A 24068-nucleotide genomic window follows, 5' to 3' on the forward strand; every position below is an offset into this window, starting at 1 on the left:
GTCCCATGTAGTCTATAGACCTGAGCAGGGGTGATGAGTCAGTGCAGTGCTTCCTGCATGGGGACTGAGGCTCAGACTTCAGATCCCCAACATCCATCGACATAAATGCCAGGTGTTGGGGTGTATGCCTATAAGCCCTGCACTGAGGAGTGGAGGCAGGTGATCTCTGTGATTTGATGATCAGCCAGTCTAGGCAAAATGGCAAGCACTAGGCTCAGCGAGAAACCTGTCTCAAAATAGCAGGTGCGAAAGTGATGGGAGAAAAATATCCTAACGTCATCCTCTGGCTTCCACTTGTGTGCACAAAAGCAAACATACTCACACAGTGGAGCATTACAAACAACGTAAAAACAACCCTCTCTCACTCTTGCTCTCTCCCCCCTCCTCCTCCTCCTCCTCCTTCTTCTTCTTCTTCCTCTCTCTCTCTCTCTCTCTCTCTCTCTCTCTCTCTCTCTCTCTTTCTCTCTCACTTACAAGCACGTAAAAGTAGAATAATAATAGCAATAATTTTTTTAAAGTCTAAATTTAAAACTACATAGATTTCTCAAGCAAAACCTCTATCATTCAAAACCTGATAGTTATATGTTATACTCTATTGTAGTGGCTAAATGTCTGTTCCAAACTTTTCTAGCAGCTGTTGGAAATCTTGCCTACTTTTTGAGAACTTTTATCACTATACATCCATCCTAACCACTGCCCTTTTCCAAACATCACACCTGGACTTTCCTCTATGATTCCATGAATGTCTTGGTTGGCTCTATGACTTTTGCCCCCACAGAGACCCTGAAAGTCTTCTTGTGAATCCTCTCAGATAAAACATAAAACAGGTCTCTCTTTCCAGATGTGGATGAAAGCTACATGTCCCTACACAGCCCAGCTGCAAAGTTTCTCATGCTAGGAAGCTACTTTTATATACTGTGAAGTTTTGATTAACACACAAACACACATACATACACTCTCTCTACCTCATATATATATGAGGTAGGATATATATATATCCTTTCTAGAGATTTATCTCAAAGAATCTCAAAGAATATTCTCAATCAAGATGCACAGCATCGATTTGTGCTTATGCTACCATTACTGAATATTAGTGTTTTGAAGAGGGAATCTGAGCATGCAGAAAAACTCCATCATTAGCTTTTAAGTGGAAGTTACTAAGGCTTTTCAAACACAGTAAAATGCAGATAGCCAAGCAATGATAAATAATTGATGCTTTCTTTATAAATTGTATCATTCATAATTTATGCAATGATAATTTTTTTTAGCTTAGAGACAACATAAAGCAGACGAAAATAGAGGGGGAATATAGCTAAATCTTGTACTAACTAGTAGAAAACACTAACTAGTTCTACTGAATGATTCATGAAGAAGACAAGAGTAGGGGCCACCAAGACTATGCATCAGTGGCAAATGAAAAGATAATACATGCCTGGGACTGGACAAATGGCTCTGGAGCCTCTCATCTCTGAAGCTGGTTCATTTGTCTTCCCAGCTGCTGATAGACTTGCGCCCTTGGATCAGCTCCAAGACTCTTGCCCTCCTGAAGTGTGGCTTGTAGACTCTGAGGTCAGCACTGTTGTCCACCCTCCTCTTCTAGGGTTACTCTGAAACTGAAACTACCTAAGAGGAGGAAAGAGGAATGGGACATTTTCCAGGGCCTTTGTCGCATGGACCTGGCTTTGTTTTAGCAAAGCACGGAACCTGCCAGAGTCTCCACTTGAAGGAAAATGAACTAAGATTAGTAGTATCGTGAGGTTGGCCTAGATCTGTGTTTTTCAGGCCCTGACTGTGTCCTCCAGTCACCTGAACTGTTTTAAGACAACACACTCCTCAGACACTACGATGAGCTTGGCTAGAAGTCATTTGAGCACATTGCTTCGCTCAAGGTACTATAACAAAATACTTTAGGGAAGGGGGCTAAAACAACAGGCATTTGTTTCTTACAGTTTTGAAGGCTGGAAGGTTCAAAATCAAGGGGTCAAGAGATTTGATCCTGGTGCCACTCTCTGGATTTCAGATAGCAGGCTCTGCTCCTTGCTGTGTTTTTACAGGGTGGAGAAGACACAGCTCTGTCTCTTCTCTCCAAGGGAATTCATTTCTTTTGTGACAGCTTGAACCTCGTGACCTATTTACCCATCAGAAGTCTCATTTCCAAGTACTACAATCCTGCAGGGGTTCAACACAGAATTTAAAGGGGAAGCACACAATAACACCTGACAAGTCTAAAGCGCAGCCAGGGTTGAAAACTCATAAACTCTGTCAAGGTCTCTGAACAATTTTGCAAGGAAGGAAACATGAGAGTGGTATGCTGCATGTTCCTTGATGCCATGCTGATGGCTCCTGTGAGTAGACCTTGACTTTGTACAACTCTATGTAACAGTTAACACCTTTACATGTTCTGATCAAGAAAATGTCTAGATAAAAGTGGATGACAGGTGATGATGTAATTGCAAACCATAAGTACATCAGGAAAGTTTCAAAAGTATGTGATCGGGATTCACTTCGGAACAATGATATCTGCTTTAATGGGTCATTTTTTAGAGAGTAATTTTTTCCATTTATTCCTACTCGAGATATTAAGTTAATGAGCTCCAATGAAGGTCTAGTAGTAAGATCTACGCTTAGAGGAAGGCAGAGAGACACAGATGGAATGAGTCTGCAAGCTAGCTGGCTACCTGTACCTTAGTCACTCTCACAAATGCTTTCACCCACTTCATTCTTCCCAACTCCTGGGTGAATTATTCTTTCTAAAAAATATAAAAATATATTTCCAAAGAAACTTATAAAAATGTATGCCATATGAGCATGCACACAAAATGACTTACTGTTATTGAATCAAACCAGCAAGTTCACATCAACCAAGACCCTGAGTAATTGAGCCTACTTTAATATCTGTGAGCAAATATCAGAAGAAATAAAAGACGATCAAGTCTATTTTAACACACAGGAATTTTGAGCAAAAGCATTTGTTGGGCCACCCTTTTAAAATTATGTCAACCACCAAGCCCTCCAAATCATATTAACAAAGTGAAAATACGTTTGCTAATGGCATCAAATACCATCCACTTCCTCCCCATCCAACCCTTTATCAGGCCGCGGGAGGAAGCATGCCAAGGTTATTTGATTATTTAAATCTATGCTAAAAGGAAGTAAAGATAAAAGGGGAAACAGCATCAAAAAGAAAAAAAGGTAAAAGAGGGAGGGAGGGAGGGGAATATTTTGAAGAATATCAGGAAAATATTATAAAAGAGCAAATCTTCTTAACGTATGCTTTTGACCCACGTGACAATATGTCACATATCCCAAGCCCCACCCATTCGATTTCAGCTCCTTTTTTTTTTAAGCATACTGAATACATGCTATGTGTAGGGCTAAACTAACTATGCCCTACACTTCATCTCTAGGATTAATAAGTGATCAAAGAATTCTAAAAAAACCCACAAAAATCAAAGAATTCTAACAAACAAACAAACAAACAAAACCCCATGCATCTTGAGATGCGACTTCCCATCTTCATTCTTGTTGTGTTGTTTCCAGAACTGTCTTGGGCCACCAACCTCTCCTAGTCAGTTTGACAGAATATATCTAGTATCTGCTTTAGGCTAATAGAAAGTAAAGTCCCTGTGGATAAGATCTTTCCTTTTTATTTTTTTATCATTGGCCACCCTTCATCCCCCTTGCCTTTTTCCTCTCTAACACATGTGCCGCACACACAGAGAGAGGAGTCCACTCACACTGAAGCCTGGGACGTATCCAGGCTCACGCACACCAACCCATCCACAGTGGAATGCTCACTTCTGGCTTCCCCAGGGACTGCCCGTGTGATGCTAACCACAGGCGCTTTACCTTCGGTGTGTACTTTACTTTGCAGTCAGTGTCTGAATCTAGGTGATCCTTAGAAATATATCTGTGAGGAGCGCTGAAAATGAGGACCTGGTGCCAGAACAGGCATTAATGATGAACAGGTCAAGGTAATGCTGACCAAAGGCTTGACCTAGAAACAGAATCAAAAGAAAAACCAACAGAAATGGGCTGATCTCAGTAACGGAAAGGTTACCCTGAGGCCTGGAGCATGAAGGACTCACTGAGCATGCCCTCTAGGTACCAGGTCTGAGCAGCTAATGATGATTGCAGCAGTCTTTGCTCTTGCAGAGCTGCCCCAGTGGGGGAGAGAGACAGATGCATTGTAAGAAAATACAGTGTGTGGTTAAAAACAAATTATGAAAAATGTAGTATGAGAACAGACCACTCACATACACACACACACACACACTCTCTCTCTCTCTCTCTCTCTCTCTCTCTCTCACACACACACACACACACACACACACACACACACACACACACACAGCACCAGTTGTGATTCCTAGTTTAGAAAGGCCGTGAAGTGGCCACTAACCTTGCTTTACCCATTGCACGCCCCCACCATGTCTCAGGATGTTGTACAGTTGACATAATGCAGTCCAGAAATGACCACCGTGCACCAACAGTTGAAATAATTTTAATGACTTTACAATTCCTTTCTAGTTGAGTCGACGGTTTCCCATGAGGACAAAAATTATGATTTTTTTTATTATTGTCTTAACATTGTTGCTGTGTGGATTTTCTTTATAGGTGTATGCAGGTGCACACCTGCACATGTGTGTGCACATTTGCTGAGGTTAGGAGAATAGCCTCAGGTGTTATTCCTCGAGTGCTACCCACTTTTGTTTGAGCCAGGTTCTCTCATTGGCCTAGAGCTTTGCCTCGTTGGCTGAGCTGTTTGCACAGAAGATTCCAGGGACATGCCTGTCTCCACCTCTCATCTCTAACCCTGGGATTACAACCACAGTCCAGCACATATGGCTTTTATATGGACTCTGAGGATCCAAATTTGGGTCCCCTGGCTTACAAGGCGAACACCTCGCTGCCATTTGCACCATCATCTCTCATTCGGTAGATTTCTTGTGATGGAAATGTGCCCACACTGCCCTTTGCTGTAGCCACTATACACAGATGACCAGTGTATGCTGCACTTCAATCATACTTACTGTGATAAAAAGAAGTGGGTAATTTTACCTTGATATATTATGAATCAAATGATCACCTATGTCTAGCCATGGTCCTGGGCAGCTCAATTTAAAAATACTCAAGTATTTTAGCAATGTGCAACAGGATAAAATATTTTCGCTTAATGCCTAATGCATGTTATACACCTATCACAAGAATTACAGCTATAGGTGGTTTCCATTATACAAGCCATGCATTAACACTTCAAATAATTTAATGACTTCAGACACACACATATATGTATCATACTTAAATTGGCTCTCACCATTAGCAAACTGAGTGGAAACATTTTAAAATATTTGAGAGCTAACACATTTAGCATGTTCCCAGATTGTTGGAAAAGACAGTTACCCTCAACTGGCTGTCAATGGAGAAAGAGTCTTAAAAATTAGAATTAAGTTTTTTTTTTTGTGGGGGAGCATTTATTTATTTATTGGCTTGTGTTATTTTGAGGCAACTTTTACTAGTCAGAAGAGGCTGTTGTCCTGAAACTCACTCTGTGGCCCAGGTTGGTATTGAACTCACAGCAATCCTCCAGCCTCAGCCTATCAGGTGCTGTGGATAAACCATCATGCATGGCTCAAATGAGATTTAAAGGTCTTCAGTATGGTTGAACCAGAGCAGGTGGGTGGAGGGCACAAGTACAAGGCCATGTGGTGCGTTCCTAGCATGAAGCAGACAACAGCAAAAGAAATGAAACAGGGGCTCCCTTCATGGCACGATCTATGGCTTTGTCACACTTTTCAAGACTGCACTGAGGCACAGAAGTTACTATTATCTGAAAATGATGGAGTGTGCTTAGTTTTTTTTTTTTTTTTAAGAAAAATAAAGGCCATGTGGGAATATACAAGAAAAGCCACCAAAGGCATTTGCAAGAAAAAAAGCAAACAGGACTGAAAGGCTGCATTCCATCATGGGACGTAAGTCTGCAAATTCCCAACAGGAAAAAATCATCCTCCAGAGAGGACACAGAAAGAGTCACCAAGGAGTGCTGATGCATGCCTCTTACATCAGAGCTTAGAAGGTGGAGGCAGTGAGATCAGGAGTTCAAAGTCATCCTTGGCCACGTGGAGTTTTTAAGACCAGCCTGCTACATGAGACCCTGTCTAAAAGAAAACCAATAACCAAAAAATTTTTTAAAAACTACATATAAGAAAGACTCTGAGTTGGAAGAGACAAAGACTAACTAGGCTGTGTGATGCCAGGAAAGTTGCTTGACTTCTCTGGGCCTGTTTCCTCATCTGCAATTCATGTCATATGAGGGAGAAGGAAATGGGAAGATAGAGTGACGACCATGGGATGGAACCAGGTGGATGTCTGAGTCACTGGCACTTGGACACAGAGCAGAAAACCCCTCCCTTTAGGAGATGTGCTCTTGGCTGATGAAGCCACTTCCAGACACAACCTGAGAAGTTAGCAAATGGGTACCCAAATTGCTCCCAGAACTCAGATATTCCTGAAGTCTGAGGAATGGGGAAACAGCTTGTCCTTCTAGGAAAAAAAAAAGTAAGTTTTTTTTTTAACCAGAAGCAAAATTCTTACAGCATACAATTTAAGCAAGAGCTTTCATTTCTAGTATAGACGTGCAAGTAGAAATGAATTCATTGATGAGGTGATCTCTCCTACAAACTTCCCTCAAGAGGTCAAACTTAGAGGAGAGATGGAAAGGAGAGAGGAGAGAGGGAAAGGAGAGAGGAGAGATGGAAAGGAGAGAGGAGAGAGGGAAAGGAGAGAGGAGAGGGGAGAGGAGAGAGATGAGAGCAGAGAAAGGAGGGGGGTCCCAAATACAGAAAAGTGTTATCATGCTAACCAAAAGGAACACACTTCCTGAATGGCAACTTGTTCTTATTTGGAGGAAGCATGAGTATTTTTCAGTGTGATTTGCTTGGGAGGACAAATGTAGAATCCTCCTGGCACCACACCCAGAATGACTGAAGATGTGACTGCCGCAAGGCCCTTAGGTATATCCCATTTTCAGCATGGCCCCCACGGCAGTGAGACCTGACTGGGGAGCTTAGAAACAGATTCATTCCCTAGTTAGCAAGAGTGTGTAAGGATGAGGATTCGCCTCGAAGCTCTGTAAGTTGCTTAATTCTAAGATCCTACGGTCTCATGAATATAATGAAGTGATTCTTCAACCCCTCGGTTTCCTCCCTGACTCAGTCCTACCTTCTTATGGGAAGGTCAGATGGCTTTTCTGCCTGGCCCACACCGTCAGGACACCTGGGATACAGAAAGTGATACTGCCCCATCACAGAGATGTTCTTAATTGTAAACAGTGAGGACACTGGTGAATTGTAGCCTGTGTTTCTGGATAATAGTAAGAATAGTGGTCTAATTATTTCAGAACTGCCACTATATATCACATGTCAGTCAGTCCTCAGACCTTTAATATGGCATGGCATGGTACCTGAATAGACCCAAAGACACTGAAAACGAGGAATAAATACACCCAGAAACACTGATGTATATATGGGGGGGCATTAAAAGGAGGTTAGAATTTTCATTTGTAGATAATATGCCTCAGTTTCCCACAATATACCAAACTCAACATCAATATATCCATCTCATTGGCTGGTTCCCCCAATAGAGCAATGTAGAAGGCTGCCTTAAAATGGAGAAGGATACACACATAGTCAACTTATAGTAGTAGTCATAAGAAAGAAAGGAGGAAAGAGAGAAGCAAAGAAAGAAGGAAGAAGAAGAAGAAGAAGAAGAGAGAGAGAGAGAGAGAGAGAGAGAGAGAGAGAGAGAGAGAGAGAAGAGAACGCTCATATTTCAGTTCCAGTGGATAGGCTTAGATTTAATGCCGTTGCATAGCCATGTTACAGTCTTAAACAATGCATGCAGTTCTTCTTCCTCACATTTTATATCTTCAAAGGCATGTGTCCAACCAGCAAACATCTATGCAACCCTAAGCAGGCTACAGATAATGCCTCACTGAGTGAGGGAAAATAAATGTCAACTTTGCAAATGTGTGATCTATGACATGAGCAAACCTTGAAGACATTCTCCCAAGTGAATGAAGCCAGGCTAAAAAAAAAAAAGTGGCATGTTGCATGATTCTGTTCAGATGAAATGTCCAGAGCAGGCAGATACAGGGATCAGGGAATGTCAGTTAGCAAGGAGGGCTGCTTCCATGCTCTGGGGTCACATGCTGGTGATGGCACACAACTCTGTGAATACAGTAAACACCACTGAACCTTACACTTCAAACAGATAAACTGTGTGGCGACCAACTCCCCCCCCCCCCAATTAAAACCATTCCTAATGTGGTCTTCTTGGGTACCTGTTTCCCTGAGTGCAAAGTAATGGTGTAATTTGCTTCCCTAACACTGTGAGATCCTTAGGCAATAATTTAAGTATCAAGAGAACCTGGCTTGGTTGTTAAACTGTCTGTGGCTGAAACGTGGAAACTCAACAGGTGTGGGCTAAGAGAGGACTTCAGATGAGGCAGACTTCACAGTCAACTGCAAGCCTGCAGTCAGGGCTCCCCTGCTGCCTGACATGTCAGCTGCATCCAAAGCATCCTTCACAAGAGCCCTGGGCATTCACTAAGCCTCAGGGATTGAAGTAGATGAATTCAGAGTGGGTTACAGGCAGTCATCATCACAGTGGTCATGCAGTTCTTACCAGTCAGAACTAGAAATGACTTCTGTTTACAAAGGTCAGGGCGCCAAGAGCAGCACCATCCACTGGATAGACATTCACGTGTAATATAGACTTTATTATAAGCAATTTAAAATTTAAAATGTAGGTTTATAAGGCTGGTGGAAGGTAAACAGTTACATGCACAATTCTAATATTTAGGTTAATGGCTCCAAACAGTCCTTTCATCACTGTGAAAGATGAAAGGGACTTTTGGTAATAAAATTAAAAGAACAACAACAGAAAACCCTATGTATTACTTTTTTGAAACTAAATCTGCGCGCACACACACACGTAAATATTCACACTGTTGACAGCAGAAAGCAATGTCCGTTTAACGTGTGTATGGCACGCAAGAATGCTAGAAGGAAATGAGTCTCTGTTAGCCCATCACTTGCAACTCCTCTCTGGAAGCTGGGGCAGAGTGCTCACAGAGATTTGATTGAAACTTTTTCCCTAAGTGGCTGCCTGGACTTGAACGTGACTGAATTGAAATACTAGAACCACAGAAAAGTCAGGTCGGTGCTTGTTGGGCTCAGCACCTTTCAGGTACGCGCGTGCACTTCAGGACAGACACGTGCACTTTCCGGTTCAAATCCACAATACTGCCAACCTAAAAAACGAACGTTCGGGTTGTAGCCCCTCGCCCCGGCTGTGCTGTGTAGTTATAGCCACTGATTCATCCTTTTATGTAGGTCTACAAGGCTGTTTCCACAGTTTGCAACACGGAGAAGAGAGCGCTTGCAAGAGGGGACCCTGACCTGGCAGCCTAGGGTGGGGTGTCCAGGTGTCTAGACCAAGGGAGCCTCAGGATGGGGACCTAGCAGGTGGCAGCGGCGCAGTTGAGGGGTTGGGGACACAGCCCGCGCAGGTGACACACAGGGGGTCCAGGAGGACTCTTCCTGGATGCTGCTGAATATTCAGAAATTTCTCCCGCCCTCTCCCCCCCCCCTTCCCGCCCCGACAAGCTGTGTCCCAGAGACTGAGCCGCGTGGGGCCGCCCGGCCGAGATCCTAACACTTACCCAGGCGACACACACACAGTAGCTGGACGCACGCGAGGAAGCGCTGCAGGATTCGCATCTCCAGCCGAGTCTGGGGCCCCGCGCCGGCCGCTGGGGTGCAGCTTAGGGTGCAGAGGGTGTGGACACCAAGGCAGGGGACGCTGGTGACTGGCCAGGGTCTAGGTGAACGAGAGAGAGAGAGAGAGAGAGAGAGAGAGAGAGAGAGAGAGAGAGAGAGAGAGAGAGAGAGAGAGAGAGAGAGAGAGAGAGAGAGAAAGGAGAGGAGAGAGGAGAGAGAGAGAAGGAGAGAAAGGAGAGGAGAGAGGAGAGAGACTGCGGGGCTAGACAGCGCCTAGGCGAGGGGACCGAGCCCGGGCCAGGCGCGGGGCTTTGGGCAGGACGCTGTCCCCTGCCAGCGCTGGCTGCTGCGGCCGCGATCTGAGCGCTCGCAGCCCAGCGGCGCGGGAGTGCGGGAACGCGCTCAGGGCCGGTCACGCGCAGCGCGCGGGGGCGGGGGCACAGGAGCGCGGGCGGGGGCCGGGGTCGCGCAGCAGCAGCAGAAGAGGGGCGTGGCGGATCCCAGCCTGTCCCAGCCCCTCCTCCACCCAAGGCTGGAGGTGGAGCGGAACCCGCTGGGATTTAGAATCTTCGCGGAGAAAAAGGTCTCTTCATTAAGGCTCCTTCATGCCCCTAGGAAGACACAAGAGGAAGCTGGATCCCCGTTGTCCCACACAGCTTGAGGCTGACCTTTGGGCTTCACCCCGGGAAAGTCTTTTTCATTTGCTTACTGTCGTCCCTGCAATATTCCAATCAGGAAGGGGTGGGGTGAGGGAGCATGGGTAAACTGAGATCTCAAATCTTCCCTTCCTTTCCATTTTCCTAGTAAACAAGGTAGTTCCAACCCCTTTTACCACTAGGGCAGTTAACTCCAATTGTTTCCAGCCCTGTTGTGAGCATTTGGTCCTGGCTGACCCTTCTCTAAACCCCAGTCGTTCTGTGGTGCTGTGCACAGTTGTGAGGAACTCGCAACTCTGCCCTGCTCTCCCTGGATGGAGCTCCCCAAGTGCATCTTCGTACAGGGTGCTCCTGCAGGAAGATTTTTTTTAATTGCTTGATTGAAGGATACACAAAAGAAATATTACACACCGTGTGCTTCCTCGGAACTGTGCCAGTTACTCTCTCCACAGGAGCCTGTTTCTATGGAGGTGTTTTGTTTGCTGTGTAAAAGCCTGAGTGCTATAACCTGAACTCCCGGCTTGGGGTGGGGTAGGGATTTTAATAGATATCATGAAATGTTTGTTGAATTAAGTTGAAGTCCACATGAAATAAGTTTACTGCTGGTGATGATGTCAGCCAACAGCCTAAATACACCATCCTGAATATTCGTGAGGTTTTCATGTACATAATGTGGTTTAGGTTTTGGTACATTTCACACTGGTAAGAGTCACATTCAAAGGCACAGAAAACCAAGTTCTGGAATTATCCCTGGAACTCAGTTTGATGTAGAGATCTGTACAGCATGTACTCTTGTGTTCTGTTACTGTCTCAAAGCCAGTGCTGTAGCTTTATAAAATTCAAAGGATGCTTAATGCATACAAATTGGAGTTCCGAGACTGTTTCAGCTGTGACTACCAGTTCTCACAGAATTCCCACCGCTGCCACTGAACACTGGGCTCAATGTACAGAGCTAATGATGCACCATGTGATCGATTGCTGAATGGTAAATGCACGGTATCAGCGAAGGTATTGTATTTATTTAGGACTACATATCAGTATAAGAAGTTGACCCTTGACCCTGTTCTTCCTATACATAGAATCCAAAATGCCACAGGATTGCAATGGAGATTGAGAGTTTCCATAGGGGAAGAAAAGTTCTAGTCAGTTTTCCTAACATAACAACAGGTGTCTATATTCTTTAGAAAGGCACCCAGAGTTCAGAAAACAAAACAAAACATATTTATTGAATGTAGGCTGGCATAGGCAGGGACATTTTCCTAGAGATGCATATTTATGCAGAATGGACAAATGCAGAATCTGATTATCAAAGTGGGTAGAGACCATACTGAAAGACACTGAAGTACTTGATTTTCAGCAGACTGAGGTCTCTCATACTATGCAAAACATTGATTTCCCCATGTGGAAGTTCATACCTGAAATGCTACGCCATCTCACTGGGATTTGAAACCTAGAGAACCACAGAAGGACCTTTAACTGCTTAGAAGAAGCTGGGCCTGATGGCCCTAAGTCTGATGACCAGAATTTCATACCCTGGTCACACGCTGGATGGAGAGAACCGACTTCCATAGGGTTCCCACAATCTTCTACTCAAATATTGTGGCATCCATCACCCCCAAATAAATAAATACATAAATGTAAGATAAAAACCAGGGGCTAAGTCCACACAGGGGCAATGTACGGTGGTAGAGTAGGTCTGGATGATCAAGGCTTCTCCCTGGCCTGGGAGAATAACAATGACTGTGTTAACTCTTCCTTAGTCCTACCAGAAAGTCTCTTTAGTCGTCAGTATTAAAGATGATTCACCAAAACAAAGCCGCAGTAGAAACTAAAGTTTCTCCAGAAGCGCTAATAGGAGGATCTGTGATCCCTGATAACTCCATTCTCATAGTTAAGAGTATTGCCAATCCAAAATTGTGTATTTCACTCATTTTGTTGTCTATTTCCCCACTTTAAAAATGTCAACATAGCTTTTCTTTGTTTGGTCTTCACTGTACCAGTGGTAGCTGGCCCTGGGTTTAATTTAATAATAAATTGTGATGGGATACTCCCTGTAACGTGTTGTGAGAGCACTCCTGGGAAACATACATGCTGCCTTGCAGAGTGCAGTAAAGCAGGGTCGAAGAGGAGACTTGTTCAAACTTAAAACAAAGTAGTTCAACAAAGTGCTTCATGTTTTCAATGTTCAATAGTTCGGTTTTCTAATTAACTTTTGTGAAAGGTTACGCAAATAAGGCTTGAAGAAACTGCTAATTTGGGTTAATCATCACAATGATAACCATGCAAAAGGAATGACATTCTATTATCTGCCATCCGAAGGAGATACTTTCATCTTTGCTTCTCTGAAAAGGTTTTATTGAGATTGTGTAACATTGAACACTTAGCATAGATTTCTTGATTCTGTGTTTGGAAAAGTTAGAATTTATGTAATTTATTTCTTTTTTCCAACCATTCTTCAATCTTGTCTCAGGACAAGAGAAAGCATATATACTTTTGAGTTTGAAATTTGTCAAGAAAGATAGAGCTTATCTCTTCCATTCTTTAAATACATCATATTAACCCTGTATCACCCTCAAAGCAAACCAAAATATGAACATCCAATATTTTCTTCAAATTCTCCTGGGAATTTGATGACCTAAATCTTCAAATAAAATTTTTACATGAAAAGGAAAAATAGGAGGAGGAAGAAGGAGGAGGAGAAGGAAAAGGAGGAGGAGGAGAAAGGGAGGAGGAGAAAGAGGAGAAAGAGGAGGAGGAGGAGGAGGAAGAGGAAGTGTGCCAATCAAATCACCTGAGAAAATACAAAAGCCAATATAAAAAGGAATCATTTTGTACTGAAATTTGTTGAGGGAAACAGAATATCAACTAATTTTTCAGAGTGACAGCAGTGGGAAGGTGACCTGGAGAAGCAGCTGTTGTGGTTCTAACGTTCTGTGGAGGGATGATGGGGAAAAAGATGGAAGTCCTTGAAAAATAGGCCACTGAAACAGCCAAGCCATAGAAGAGAAGACATCAAATGACCAAGGTCATCAGGAACCTGCTGTATCACTTTCCACAAGTCTCACAAGTATATCCTGACTGATGGACACTAGCTGCTGTGAGTTGATTGTGAGGCTATCCAACCATGTGCCATCAGATCAAGCACCGTAATGTACAGTATTAATACCAGCACTCAGCAGGCAGAGGCAGGATGATCTCTGAGTGTTTGAGGCTGGCCTACTCTACATAGTTGACTCTCAGGACAGCTAAGACCACATAGAGGAAGTCTGTCTCAGAAACACACACACACACACACACTACATGCCTTATTTGGAGTATGAATATGTGTTGGTATATGCATATGCACCTACATGTAATATATATGCACAAACATGCATACATTTGATCAGAAAGAGAGACAAAAATAGATCTGTGTATTGCCTTAATAAATTGGATCCATTTGATTGTCATCTCCATACAACCCTAGAGGATGTTGTAGAAACCAAAGTCCTAGAAGCATCACCATCGCTCTCAGTATACATATTCTACCATTGAATGCTGAAACAAGAGAAGGGATCCCATCACTCCATTCTACCAGATTAAGGAATATTTCTGGATGGAGATTACCAATTATTTTAGACCTAGGGATTTAATTAAGAGAAATGACTTTTTAAATGTAAATCACTTGGTCACTGGACATATTTCAGCTTTATGCCCATCTCATATCAGGCACTATTTAAGAAGGAATGTCATCATCCATATCATAGACAGACAGTCTGAGAAAAGAAAATGATCATCACTAGAAAACATCTTTGTATGTAAAAATAGATGAGATTCAGCTCAATTCAAATAATAAATGATGAATAATTTTAAAATGCAAAATAATTTTAGTGCACTACAATGTGCTAAATTTAATGAGGTCTTTTAGTATGATAAAGCATTTTTCACTACAAAAATATCATTAAGATACTTTAATTGAATACTTGTGACATATTTATAGTTTTAGGGACCACTCATCTGAAATTCAAATTTAAGAAAACACTTCACATTCTGTCTACTAAGTCTTGAAGACTTGGCGTTGATGTGTCTTGGGGTAATTGGGTGTTAAGGTTGCACATGCACAACTAGGAAAGAGCCATGTTTTTCATGAGCTTTCTCCACAAACTATTCCCATCGAAAACCGTATTACAGCAAAGTGAGTAAGTATCAAGTAGTGACTGTAAACTAATAAGATAGTAGGTGTTTCTTTAGCAGAAAAGCATGTCTTGTTGGTTAAGATGTTTTTCCAAAACTGATCTCATTTCACAGGAATTGTGTATTTCAGATTGTGAGAGTAGATTTGTCTTATGTTTTGCACTTCACAAATTTTGTTCATGTCTGAAGACTAATTTTGCTTTCTGCATTGTAGTCAGATGTTTTGTTTGGATTTGTGCTAAGCACTATTTTCTGTTCACTCTCACCCACCTGGGCTTTCCATTTTTGCTTTTAGCATCTTTTGGGAGTGTAGATGGGTAGGTTATGTCCTTTTCAGGGTCTCCCAGAGAACTCTAGGGTGAAAGGTAATTGGCCCTGATACCATCTAAAGAAGGCAGAAGTATATTTGAGAGAAAAACCTAGCATGTCACATACTTAACCTTTTCGTTCTTATCAAGGTTCACAATAAAATAACTGAGTTTAAACTTATGAAAATCCAAGTATGCTATTCAGTGATAAAATCACATCAACAAACACAGAAGGGCAGGAATCCTTCTTTCCTTGTCTGGGACATTTGGCATTGTAGAAGAATCTGATAATTCTTCCTCCAGGTGCCAATAGATTGATCTATTATGTAGTTCGAACTTAAAAGAGTTGTAGAAAAATAATCATACATTATTGGAATGTACTTATGATTGAAAGTTACTAAAATTTAAGTTTTTCTCTCATACTAAAAGTCATTATAGTAGAGAGCCTACATTTTATCTGTCAAGCTTGGCTCCTATGGCATGGCACTGTAGCCTCGCTTGCCAGCAACATAAATCTGCTTCTCATACTTTTAAAGTGGTCCAGGAGCAGGCACTGGTAGATTTTTGTTTTGTTCTTGTTTTGCATATGATGACACCCAGTACCTCACCTGTTAAAGCCAGGCTTCTCACTGAAACCAAGCATGGCCAATGAAGAAGGCATCTGCAAAGCATCACAGAGAAGAGCACTAATCCTGTCTGGGAAGGACCCTCCCCCAGGATGTAATTACCTCCCAGGTTTCAGCTTAAATTGAGTGATTGAGAATGAAGCTCAGAGTTTCCGTATATTTCTTGCACCCAGAGATGCACAGCCTCCCATTATCCCATTGGTACATGTACATTGATTAATGAATTTACACAAACACATAATTATTTTTCAAATATGCAACTTATATTAGGCTTACTCTCAATGTTGTGCATTCTATAGAATTTGCCGAACCTGTAATTATGTGCAATGGATTGATTAATAAGTAGGTGGAAAGATGACAGACATATGTGATATATATGGAAAGATTCAGATATTGGTAGCACAGTGTTACAAAATAATCCCATTGTCCTAAAAATTCTTCATGGTTTGACATTCACTCTCTATAATTTTCATTTCCAAATGTCTTGTGGTTGGACATTATGCAATACGCATATTTTTCTTGTTGCCGTCCTTCTATTAACTTTCTTTTCCTTAGGTTTCCTTCAAGTCTCCATAGCTTGATAGCTCCTTTCCTTTTTCTACTGAATACTATTTTATTGTCTGTATATGCTAAACTTCATTTGTCCATTTACCCAGTGAAGAGTATCATGGTTGCTCTTCTAAGAGTTATAAGCCAAGTAACTGCAAGCCTCCATATGCAGGCTTTTGTGTGGAGTGTGGATGTAAGCTTTCAAACCATTTGGGTAAACGTGGTGAGGAATGGTTGATTGCTGGATCATCTAATAGTGTGTTTAGTTTTATAGTAATATGCCAAATAGCCATCTAAATCTAAAATGGCCTTCTAGTTTGGCTACCAAGAATTAGAGTTCTGGATATTCCATAATACCAGAAAAATAGACAAGAATAGAATTGGTGGTCACCAGGAGCCATCTTGAATAAGCTATTCTGGATTCATGTTGTCTCCTTAGAAAAGCTGCTCGTGATTCTCAACCCTAAGCCCCTTACTCCCACTTCTGACTCACCTAGTTTCTGGCTAGTGTTTTCAATGCCCTGTCATTAGTCCTTCTATACTCTAGTCTGTGCTCAGTTTCAGAGTAAGTTTCTAAAATAAGCATAGTAATGTGAATTACACACCAGTAAAGAGGAACCTGCAACAGTGGCTGTTTCCAAAGACTTGACATGTTATGCAAAATGTATCAACTTTTTTCTACAGTAGGAACTTTTACTGGCAAATCTCATGTTAGTCTGTAGTGTTTTGTGTTAAATGTTGGTTGCATCTGAGTGATTATTTTATCAATTGTGTGTTTAAAGAAGAAAATGACGCTCCTCTTCTACATTGTGTTGGCTGTAACCTAGTGACAATTTATGTATCTTGTTCCCTTCAATTCACTCCATCTCCCCCATGTAGCTGCTGGATAAATCACATTCTCATCACAAGCTTAGCTTAAACATTGTTTGATGTGTAACCCTTACAAAAATGTCCAAGGTATCATAAAATTGAAAGATAGTATAACATAAGTTTTGGAAGTCAGAAAATGAGCATAAGTTTGAGTTAAACTATTCCCAATAAAAGTATTTCTTATATTAGTTATCCAAAATGTTAGCCCATTTTTAATAAAACATAACTTACAAGCCCCCTAAATGATCCATTATATATGTCTACATGTGTTTGTATGTTTTGTTTTTGAGCAGTTCAGATCTTGTAAATGTTGTTTTTATTTCACAGATAAGGGAAAGAGATATGAGTCCTTCCCATGACTTTCTGGCCTTTTCTGAACTCTCACTGGCTGGTTCAACTCAGCTGTTCTGGATAAAACTCCTCTCCAAGATGACTGATTCAAACTGGTTTCTCTTGGATTCTCACTGAATTGCTCTGACTGCCTTCAAACTAATTCTAGTATTATGTTCTAATCTTCCGGCTCCTTCTTATTCTCTCGCTCCTTCTCTTTTCACCAATGTCTAGCTTGTTCTCTCTTCAACCTGTGTCTGTACGACTGTCTCAGTTGAAAAAAAAAACTGTCTCTTTTCTCAATGCAGTCCTCTTAAGTAGCCTCTCTTTCATGTCCTGTTCTCATAAGAGTTGGGCATACTCGGACTCACTTAGTAAAATCTTTCTCTAAATTGTCACTTTGTCTGCCCATCAATTAGACAGCACTTTCAGACAAGGCTGCTTCCTTCTATAAACTAACCTTACCTTCATTGTCTGGGTTAAGGGTGTGTACTAAGATTAAAGGTGTGTGTTGCTGCCAGGCCGTACTGTAATGCAGAGTGTGTCTGAATTCCAGCTGGACCACATAGACCTAGAAGGCCTTTGATGTGATCCCTTCCTGGAGCAGCCATGTTGCTGTGTAAAGAAAGAAAGAAAGAAAGAAAGAAAGAAAGAAAGAAAGAAAGAAAGAAAGAAAGAAAGAAAGAAAGAAAAATCCCTTTATAAACTCAAAAACAAACTCACAACTCTCCTGCCTCAGCTCCTAAGTTCTGGACTTGAAGGAGGATGGCAGCTATAGCTGGTTATCTATGATGCTTTTTAGCACGTTAAAACTATTATTTAACCAAAATATTCTCTCTCTACTAATGCCACCCATTTGACTTAGAGACTCAAAGCAAATAGTTTCCATATACGTAGGCAAAGAACTTCTTTTTTCTCCCAATTCTATAATGAGTCCTTCTGATTCCAATAAATTCTTATATTTTTGTATCTGAATCATCTAGCTTTTGTGGGGTCAAGGGTCTGATGAGCCTTTGCCTCTCCTGTTCCTATTTATTTTCCTCACCAAGCTACCACAATATCTTTTCTACTTGAACTTCCTCTTCACCTCATGTTTCATTATAATTAGAGTCCTAGTTTTCTGTCACAGTTTTCTTGCAAGAGCAGACTGTAACCATTTTGACTGTAACCATGTTTGTTTCATTTTCTACTATCCCTTCAAACCACTGAAGTAGGTTTCTGCCTTCGTGTCAGTTACAGAGATCATGAAAATGTGTCTTAGTCACTGTTCTACTTCTGTGAAGTGACACCATGACCAAATTAACTTTTATGGAGGAAAGCATTTAATTAGGGGCGTGCTTATAGTTTCAGAAGGTTTAGTCCTTTATCATCATGGTGGGGAACATAGCAGCATACAGGCAGCTGCTGGAGCAGTAGCTGACAGCTACACCCTATTCTATAAGCAAAAAAGTGCCTAGGCCTATGATGGGCCTTTGAAACCTCAACACCTACCCTCCATGACACATCTTCTTTAATAAGGCCATACCTACATAACTCCTAGTCCTTCTAATCCTTTCAAAAAGTGCCACTCCCTGGTGACCAAGCATTTAAATATATGAGCCTCTAGGAGGTATTCTTATTCAAACCACTGCAAAAGTTAAAAACATTCCTTCCTAATGTTTATATATATATATATATATATATATATATATATATATATATACTGTGCACCAGAAGCTACAGACACCATTTTTCTCAAGTCTGGTACTTTCTGTGGACTCCAGAACCTAGGAAATCTTGGACTCTGTTCCTTCATCACCTCTACCTCATCAGTCACCAGGTTGACAGATTACTTTTCAATTTTATTCTGTTGATATCATAATTTTTATATAATCAATGGACCTGTCTTATGCTCAGTGTTCAATAAATAGTCAAACACATGAACTAGTTTGTCCAAGAAAGAAAGCTTGCAAGCCAATATTACTTGCCTCTTCTTTTGTCTGATTACGACAACTTTCCAGTCATCTTCTTGGATGCTTCTGCCATTTTCTGGACACTAATTGATTCCCTGAAACTCTGGAAGTTTCTCTTCCCTTGGTTTTCTTGCTTTTCTTTGTGGGAATAGCAGATACATTGTTCATAACCTATTTGTCTTGACTTGTAACTTGGTAGGCTTTGAGTTTTCAGCACTTTAAATAATAGCATGCATTAGCAGGCCTAAAACACTTCCAAGGTAAGATGATATGCCTCCTCCTTGCACAGAGGGGTTCAGGCAAACCAGGAGCTTTGTTTGTTTCTCTGAAGGTTCAAGCATCAGTAATTAGACTTATTTTTAAACATGTTTATAAACTTTATGTTTAAGAATGTGCAAATAAATAGAAACAACACATTTTCAAGAGTTAAGAAGCATTTCTATTTCTGGGGCTCTGCAAAATTCTGGCATTTGCCTCTAGCCATTTTCCTTAAGTATCTACTGCCACTATAGTATTTCTAGCTAGCTTCTCCTGTTCCTAAAAATAGGAAGAGAGGCTGAGGAAGTCTACTGCTCTGGGGAACTCGCTCATCACTTTCATAAGAGGTGGAAAATGCACTATTGAGAAGCTGGTATAAAGCAAGATGCCAAAGCAGTGTCAACCTAGTTTATATACTGTAATTGTGAGAGGAATCTGTTTGATAAGCATCAGGTCAATGATTGCATAATCTTCACAGGGACCCTTTGAGGTGCGTTCCATTACTGCCTTCCCAATGTTACTGAAAAATAGAGGCAAATGATATGCCAAAAGTCTTGTCCTTGTCTATACTGCTTCCGTGCAGATACCTGCGAGATTCAGCCCTAACCAGGTGCCTTTTATGGCTGAAAATTGTGCCTCCTTTGCTTCCCAAAACAGAGCACATTTAGAAAAGTTGACCCAGAGTCAACTATGAGTAATATAAATGGAATGTGATATGAGAAATAAACACCATTCCAAAACTTCAGATATGCCTTCCGGCCAAATAAGATAATTATTGTCCTGAGAGGAACTCCTGGCTTGTGTTTCTACTCAGTAATTCAAGTAGAGATACTTTGTAGCCTAATCCCTGAAAGAATCCAGAACATTAGTAGAGGAGAACAGAGCAGAGACACCAGCCCCCCAGGGAATGATTGGGTGCTATGGACTGTGACCAAAGCTTTGCTTCATGGCTGACAATGTAGAGTGAGAGCAAACAAAAAGAATATATCGTTGAAACCCAAGTGACATTAAAAGGTTCAGCTTTAGGGGACTGCGCTCCTCTTGAGTGCAACAAAGAGGCTGTAAGTGACCTCTCTGTATGACTTCACTACACAGCAGATTGTATGGTTCCAGAGTTTACCCAACTCAGGGAGGGTGCGAGGCAATCACACTGCAGAAAGGACACTAAAATGTGATGCTCAGTATCAACATGTCTTTGTGGCCGTACGGAGAGTGTTCAGATTGATGACTGCTTCCTTGGTGTCTGGCCAAGCATTGTCTATCCTTACAATTTGCTCTATTGATTGTTCTCAGCACTAGCTAGTATGACAGCTTCTATACCCAGTGAGGGGAAATGTATTTTCTGCCTGGGGGTGGGGTGGGGGAGCTAGAAATCAAAGACTCTTCTAATTGTACAACTTATCACTAATTAGGCCTATTAATTACTTCCTAGAACTTGGTTTCAGACTCTCTTCTTCGAACAAAGTCATAGGTCTAAACTTTTCAAGCCAAATGATTCTAAAAGTGTATGTACAGGTGTGTATGCTTATGTGTATGTGTGAGTGCCTGCAAAGGACAGAAGAAAGCCTCAGATCCTATGGTGCTGGAGTTACAGGCATGTGTGCACCACCTGTCATGGGTGCCAGGAACCAAATATCAGTCCTCTGCAAGAACATCTAGTGCTCTGGATTATTATTATTTTTCTAAAGATGTATTTATTATTACATATACTGTGCTCTGCCTGCATGTACACCTGCATGCCAGAAGAGGGCATCAGATCACATTACAGATGGTTTGTGAGCCACCATGTGGTTGCTGGGAATTGAACTCAGGACCTCTGGAAGAGAAGGTGGCACTCTTAACCACTGAGCCATCTCTCTAGCCCTAGTGCTCTTGATGACCGAGGTATTTCTCCAGCTCTTACAGATGTTTTGCCAAAAGACCAGCCATCATCTACATAGTTAGTTCTCCCTGTTAAATTAGCTGAACAAATCTTTTGGAAGTGTCCCACTATAAAATTAAAAACACACCTGATAGATTCAGGTCTTGTATATAAATGTGTGTATGTGTGTGTGTGTGTGTGTGTGTGTGTGTGTGTGTGTGTGTGTATTAAGGCCTAAAAACTAAGGTATAAAAAATTAAAAAGTGACAAAATTGATGTACTAAAAAGATGATAAGAAAAAACTTCTATTATTTCCACTTTAAGATAAAAAAAAAAAACAGGGCTAGAAAAATGGTTTAGTGGTTAAGAGCACTTGTTCTCACAGAGGATGTGAGTTCAGTTCCCAACACTCACATGGCAGCTCCTAACTGTCCATAACCCTAGTTCCAGAGAGTTGCACTCTTCTCGCAAGCACTCCAATGTGTTGCATAGACATACATGGTGAGCAAAGCACTTGTACACATAAAATAAACATTACGTTTTTGAAGAGATAAGAAACATATTAAAAATATTGTTACAGTAAACTACAAGGAATAAATTAAATAACATAATATGTTAAGAGTAAATAAAAGAAATGATACACAAATATGATATCCACAAGACACAGAAATAGCAAGAGATCAGAAGAATGGCTTGCAAACCCCATATAAAACAACACTGTGAATTATCCCATGCAAAGATAAGACCAGGAAGAATCTGGAAACAGTAGCAAAGTCAGTAAACCCTCTGGGCCTCCAAGCTTGCACTGATCTCCCAAGGTGTTCAAGGTCACTTTCTAAATCTTTCCCAGGGGAACGGCTTATTTAAAAATGCCCTTTCTCCTTTAATGCCCACTAACTCCACTCACTATATTTTGCATGCTAACTGCAGTGTGGCATCATCTACCCATTTTACAGGTGTTCGCCAATGCTCAGAGAGTTAGTTCATTGTTACTAGGCACGAAGTTGTGGTGGTCAATTTGGACCTCAAGCCTCAGTTCCTATGATTGCAGGGTACCATCTTGTTATTGATTGTTAGTCACAGGAAGTCATCCCGCCATAGCTAGTCAGCCATAGGAATTCATCTTTCCTAGGCAGAACTTAGGTCTGTCAATATCATGTAGGGATATTGCCACACAAGCTTGGTTTAACACTTCACGCTACTTTATCTTCCAGTGAAACTGGTTCTCCGTAGCACTTATGCCTAGGTAGTTTAAATACAGGCCTACCTGAAATTATAATCTGAAGCTCAATCAAGCTTCTGTTATTCCATAAAGGACTGCCTCTGAATGAAGGCAAGTTAAATCACAAAGGCAATACGAGATAACGAACACATTACTCAGTGTGGGGTTAGGTTATATTGCAATAATAAGGAAAATTGGATTGACATTGATTTCTTGTACACTCAATGCCTGTAGTAGGTTTAACTGACAGATTCCCCAGGGTAGCTAGTGCCTTGCGAGTGGTTGGTCAGCAGTCTAGTGAGCTATAAGAAACACTTCCTTCAGCATGTGTTTTCACAGTTTCTGGGAAAGAGAAAGCTGGCCAGCCTTGTACTGACAAGTTAATTATCTCCACACAGACAAGAGGCATCTATATATGCCACCTTCTCCTTCCCAGTGTGTCAGAAGGAGAATAGAAACAAATATGAGTAGTGGTAAAGTAGTAACACTCTTAGGCTGCGGGAATCAAATAGTGCCAGCAGAGGGGAGGGTCATCAAGCAGGGAAATGAGAAGGGAAAATGAAGTAACAGGAAGAAACCTGGAATCAATATTGTATACTGTATGACTGTTTAAGAGTTTGGTAATTATTTTACTGCCTTTCCTTGGGGTTTAAATGCTAAATGTGATTCTAAGATCTTTATTGTCATAGATGAAACAGTACAGGAAATATTAGCCCCTATCTTCCATGAGTTGCCAAGCCATTGCTCCTTCTATGGAGGTGTCTGCAGGAGGGTGAGCAGGGACGGTGAATAACAGTGAAGTGGTGAAGCCGGGCGTGGTGGCTCACGCCTATAATCCCAGCACTCGGGAGGCAGAGGCAGGTGGATCGCTGTGAGTTCGAGGCCAGCCTGGTCTACAAAGCGGGTCCAGGACAGCCAAGGCTACACAGAGAAACACTGTCTCAAAAAACCCAAACCAAACCAAACCAAACCAAACAAACAAACAAACAAACAAAAACAAAACAAAACAAAACAAAAAACAGTGAAGTGGTGAGTGTTAGCAGCTTCCCCAATGAGAACATAGCAGAGACACCTGCTCTCCCTGTCTACTCAGGCACTTTATTTTATTCCTTCTCAAGTCTCTGATGGGGTGGAAGACCAGATAGTTTAGTTTTACAATTAAGCTTAGTTGTTTAGGGGTTAAGTTGTTTTTATATCTAGATAGATGTTTTAAGTTGATAATGGTGAGATATGATAGATATTGATTTACATTCAGAATCTTAGACACACCAAGATAGGAAAGATGTTCTTTCTAAGGCTGCCAAATACAAATAGCCAAAACACTACGAGTATAACATTTATATAATTCCAGATTGTTTTATGATTCTTCTTGGTATAGGTAATTTTATTGTACATATGTGTAATAATATAAATGTATATGTAAAAAGTAAAAAATATTTAATAAAAAAACTTAAAAAAAAAGAGTGAAGTGGTAAAATATG

The 24068-nt window shown here is 41.3% G+C and overlaps 1 protein-coding gene across 9 annotated transcripts in view; it reads right to left on the bottom strand.

Annotated features, from left to right (window-relative positions):
* Positions 1-10181, bottom strand: part of PTPRZ1 (protein tyrosine phosphatase receptor type Z1) — a 184648-nt gene extending 174467 nt beyond the window's left edge. For 5 of the 9 annotated variants that reach the window (XM_084787565.1, XM_084787564.1, XM_084787563.1 and 2 more), the window contains exon 1: positions 9725-10181. In XM_084787565.1, the coding sequence (XP_084643691.1) occupies positions 9725-9782 (58 nt within the window). In that variant the 5' untranslated portion in view covers positions 9783-10181. The remainder of the gene's footprint in view (positions 1-9724) is intronic. The other 4 variants (XM_084787568.1, XM_084787566.1, XM_084787569.1 and 1 more) reach the window with 2 other exon arrangements.
* Positions 10182-24068: the final 13887 nt, after the last annotated feature.

This window comes from Acomys minous (assembly GCF_964271855.1).
Source record: "Acomys minous genome assembly, chromosome: 6".
NCBI classification, from domain to species: Eukaryota; Metazoa; Chordata; class Mammalia; order Rodentia; family Muridae; genus Acomys; species Acomys minous.